Source organism: Populus alba, chromosome 5, assembly GCF_005239225.2.
Source record: "Populus alba chromosome 5, ASM523922v2, whole genome shotgun sequence".
In the NCBI taxonomy this organism is placed as follows: Eukaryota; Viridiplantae; Streptophyta; class Magnoliopsida; order Malpighiales; family Salicaceae; genus Populus; species Populus alba.
Window position 1 is genome coordinate 14,834,673 of NC_133288.1, and position 4,947 is coordinate 14,839,619.

General features: G+C 35.2%; 1 protein-coding gene across 1 annotated transcript; it reads right to left on the reverse strand.

The window, feature by feature from the left end:
• Nucleotides 1-592: 592 nt before the first annotated feature.
• On the reverse strand, nucleotides 593-1,888 carry LOC118039432 (putative clathrin assembly protein At4g40080; the record flags this gene model as incomplete). Its single annotated transcript, XM_035046129.2, has 1 exon — nucleotides 593-1,888. A coding segment is annotated over one exon (1,068 nt), but the record flags the coding sequence as incomplete, so codon positions are not given.
• Nucleotides 1,889-4,947: the final 3,059 nt, after the last annotated feature.

Below are 4,947 nucleotides of genomic sequence, written 5' to 3' on the forward strand. Positions count from 1 at the left end.
TATAATTATTTTTATTATAATTACAAGTATTAATATAAAAAATATAATATTATTATTTGTGTTATAAATAGTATTATTTTTATTATAATTAAAAAAGTAATTAATAAATTTTAAAAATATCATTATCAATATTAAGAAACAACTATAGATTTGATTTGAATTGTAAAATTAAAAATTATTATCATTATTATTATTTTTAAAAAAAACCATAATTTTTTGAAAGATTAAAAAAAATAAAAATTTTAACATACAAATTAAATATTATTATTATTATAAATAATATTATTGAGTTTTGTCTTATAACACGGGCCGCCTAAATAGATAATGTCTACAAGTGATCGCGCGCTAGACAAGATGAAAAATGATCAGAAGCTCGACATTGATAATAAGTCCATGTGGGGTATGGATCTATTTATTGGCGTTGATCCCCTTTAATCTTTTTTTTTAATGCTGACATCCCTAGTCAGCATTAAACCGACATGAATGGCCTCCGACTCACCATTGCAATCACTGCCTTTTTCATTGGTAAATTCCTGGTTTTGAATTTGAAATTCCAAAATATAACATGTCAAGAGAACATGAAGACAAGAGGGATACATTACGAGGCAAATATATTCAAAGAAAAAGGCAAAAAAAGGAAAGTGGCTCATAGGTTAAGAAACCACTACCCATGTCCCCAAATTTCAAATACACAACGCGGATATTCACATTAATTTTTTTAAAAATAAAAATTTCAAATACACACTTTCGGTGAGTCATTATCGGAAAGGATTAAAAAAAAATATCTATTCAATCTTCCACACACACGTCACCTTATGCCTCATAACATAGTCGACATAGTCGAAGCTGGAACCCTGTCCATACCGAACCAGCCACCACTAGTATTCAACCGGACCAGCTGTCTTAATTCGCCAAATCGTTCTCGGAACCGAGTTAACTCGCCGGAACCGTCTGTCCTTTCCATTTTCACCAAACTTTTTAATTTACCCATTTCCATGATCTTAAGTTTTGCCCCACATATAAACTCCCATAGAGCATCATTTCTTGCCCTGTTAACAAACAACAGACGCAGCCTCTCTTTGCAATCCTCAAACCTCTTCAAAGAACCGAGTAACTGAGTCAACTCATTGCAACTCAAACTTGCCATTCTATCCTTGAGTTCTACAACTCGGATTAAAATCTCTCGTTGGACTATTCTATAATCCTCACCAGCATATCTAATCACTGCATAAACCAAGTTATTCAATTGAAGATGCAGAGAATCAGGAGCCTCACATATTACTTCAACAAAATCAACTAGAACATCTAACTCTCCTAACAAATCTTTATTCAATAAGGCAGAAGCCTTGTCTTCATCATCCTTGCTATTATTACTAGAACAAGAAGAATTTAAGTAATGACCCAAAAATCTTGAAACAATAAAATTTTGCTCTATAACAGTTGCATACCATCTAACCCAAGATGCCAATTCCCACCTTTCAGGGTCCGAATCTTGCCGAAACTTTGACATGTTGAGGAAGTTTCTGCCACCAAAAGACGGATAAAAAGAAAGCTGGTCTTTAAGAATAAAGGGGCCCTTTTTTATGATACTATGGATAGTGAAGAGACATTTTAGGGCAACGGAAGGGTTTTTTGTGCCTTGTAGACGGTCCATGAGAGCTTCAATGAATGCACATGCGGTGAGGCGAGACCCACGGCCGAAGGAGATGACCGCAGCGATGCGGTTATCTGATGGTGGGGAAGAAGAGTTGCGTGCAGTGGTGGCACGGAGGACAGCTATGCGTATTTTGGTGTTGCGTTTTGTTGATAGGGTGGCTTTGATATTGGAGGTGAGGCATTTGAGGATGTCGATCACAGTCCTTAGTTTCTTTGCGGTGGCCCATTGACTTCAGAAGGAGGTATAGCAGAGCTTAACAGATGCTTACGAAGAAGAGTACAATTAGCTCTTTCTATATTTTGAATGAGGCGGTTGCTGTTTATATAATTAGTGCCTAATGTTAAACCAAAAAAATAAAATAAAATTATTGCCTAATGAAGACAGTTAAATTAAATGTATAGTAATATCTTTTGGCAAGCGCGTACATGGGGTCAAGCCATACTAGTTTTACCATTTCTTGTTTCAGCCTCGTGTTTTTTTTTTTTTTTTTTCAACAACTCGGATTGATCTTAGTTAGGATGTCAAAATTATGTAATAAAAATTTGACTAGTTATTCTAAGATAGGCATTAATTAGACATTTATATCAAGAACTGACATCACCAAAGACACCTATCATGACTAACAAAAACATTTGTTCAATATTACGTGACGACACCTTTGACTTGTATTTTTCATTTAGCTGTTCTCATACACATCAAGGTTTAATATTGGATTCAGGAGGCTATATTCACCTATCAGTGCAATTCATAATACGAGTTTTTCGTTCTTAATTTTGTTAAATCAAAAGTGTGTTTATAAATACTTAATTAAATAAGTTTATATTTCACCAATACTATTAAATATATTAAAAAGTCTATTTTTTTTTAGCTAAATAAAATAAGTGGAATATAACTCAAAATATCATAAAAATAAAGTTATATTCTAGCTCCATCTCTTCATAAAAGGACAAAACTTATAAGCTATAAATAAACTATGAATCCTTCAAGATAAAGGTTCGCAATCTTTATTCTCTACTGCATATATATTTTCAAAGCATCTTTCTATAATATTATTGTACTCTCTCTCTTAAAAGATATTTTGCTTAAATTTATAAGAGTCCTTATATCCACCAAAAAAACTTCTTATAGTACTAACCATAAGCCGCTTTGACCTACCAAGCATTAAGTATAAACTATCAATCACCTTGGCTAGGAAGAATGGACGAGATTGCTTTGGATGGGAATTGTGCTTTTGTTTGAGGAAGATGAAACAATGTTTTTTGATGAGGTCTGGTTTCATTCATTTCATGTGGTCTAGTTTTGATGCATGCAATGCTACTGCATAGGCGATGCATAGGCGTGTAGCTAATCCAAGCAGGTTCTTCCTGTGGCAGACATATGAGATGAAATTTGGAAGATAGCTGTGTATTGCTATGCAGAATCAACTTCAAGGCTGGTTATTTTAGAAACCTGTCATAGAATAGGTTTCTTTGCTAACCTGTCTGATTTCAGGTTTGTATGGTTGCAGTATGTCAAGGCATTTGTTAGCTTTTTGGCTTATGTTAGGCAAATTATTCATGTCTGTATATGAACTTGTTGGGTCACCAGCCTTGATATATATATATATTTTTTTATCTATAATACATACTTACATTTTGATATATATAAGAATGAATGAGATTGCTAGGGCCAATTAATTAACCAATTATCGAACCTAGAAGCCTTGTTCTTAGACTACTTGGATTTTTAAAACATCATCAGTGGCGTTGTTTGTGAGAATTAATCAAAAAAAGCTATTAGTTTCTTCATGAAGTTTGCTTTTGACATTTCTAGACCATTCCATGGCACACAACTAATACTCGCATGGGCTAGGAAGCGAGACAAGTCTACTTGTTATTCCAAACACTCCTACCGAGCAAAAGCTAAAACAACTCACTAGTTAGGTGCATCTGTTCACCCAGGCCATGTTGGCAACCCAAGGGCAAAACCAAACCTTGACACCCGAACAAGTCTTAACACCTTCAACAACACACAATGCTTTAACACTATAGCCACCGACAACACCAAGAGCCCATAAAAGATTACATTACCTAGAGGAGACCAGGAAGAATGACATTCACGAGAGTTCCTAAAGGGATCAACTTTGCACCATTGTGACACCCATGCATAAAGAAAATACTTCGAATGAACTCCCTCTAGTTACCAAGAGACGAACACTAACCACTGTAATCATTGTTCTACGCCTAGCTCCCTAGGATCCCAAGAGCCCAACAAACAAAGAATTACAAGACAATTTGTGCATAAGCATATCTAAGAGACATTTTGAACACTTAATTTCACAAGGACTACATTTCTATAGAAATAAGTTTAGATATATATGATGACTTGACCAACCCAAGGGAGCATGTTCAAAAATATGCACAATATTTTAAAGTTGGTCATCCAAGATCATGACTTAATGTGCAAGATACTCCCTACAACCTTTAAAGGGTTTTTGCATGCTTGGTATAACAACTTTGAACCAAACTCTATTGAACGATTTAGTGACCTTTGTGCCAAGCTAGTGACACGCTTTAATACTAGCATATTTGCCAAGAAAAACTCCAAAAAACGTTTTAGTGTTGCCCAACAAGAGGGTGAATCTAAATAGACATATTTGAAGAGATTTAATAGAGAGATGCTCAAGAAGGAAGAATTGCTTGAGCAAGTAGCCTTAGAAGCCTTGATAGGGTGAGTCTAAAGGAACATGCCTTCTGAAGAAAACTTTATAACTTAACAAATAAAAGTTTGTCCGAAGAAAAGCAATTCATGGAAAATCACATATGAATTGAAGATGCTTGTTTGCTACGACATGAACCTCCTTGTTTTACAAGGACAACCAGCATCAATGACCATCCCAGTGAAGTAATTAGGATATAAGAAGTCAACATCTTATTACAACCTCAAAGACATGTTTCCCCCTAAGAACTTCCTCCATACCTGTAATATCTCACATCTGGCAGGTGAGACTTGGGAGGGCCTTATATGAGCATTGCTCACCTTGACTAGCAAGACGCGTTTGGAGCCACGCGTGGGTTGCTAAAGAACAAATCCGTGAGGCCCATGGATCAAAGTGAACAATATCTTACTAGTGGGATGGAGTGTTTCAATACCTATCACTCAGATCACCTTAGGATTTATAAACCATGAAAAGAATATGAGTTTCTTGAATTTCCCTCTTCATAGGATGAACTTGATATCCCTAGTGTTGTATGCACCATTTTTTATGGGATGAACTTGATCTCCCTAGTGCTATATGAACCTCTCTATGG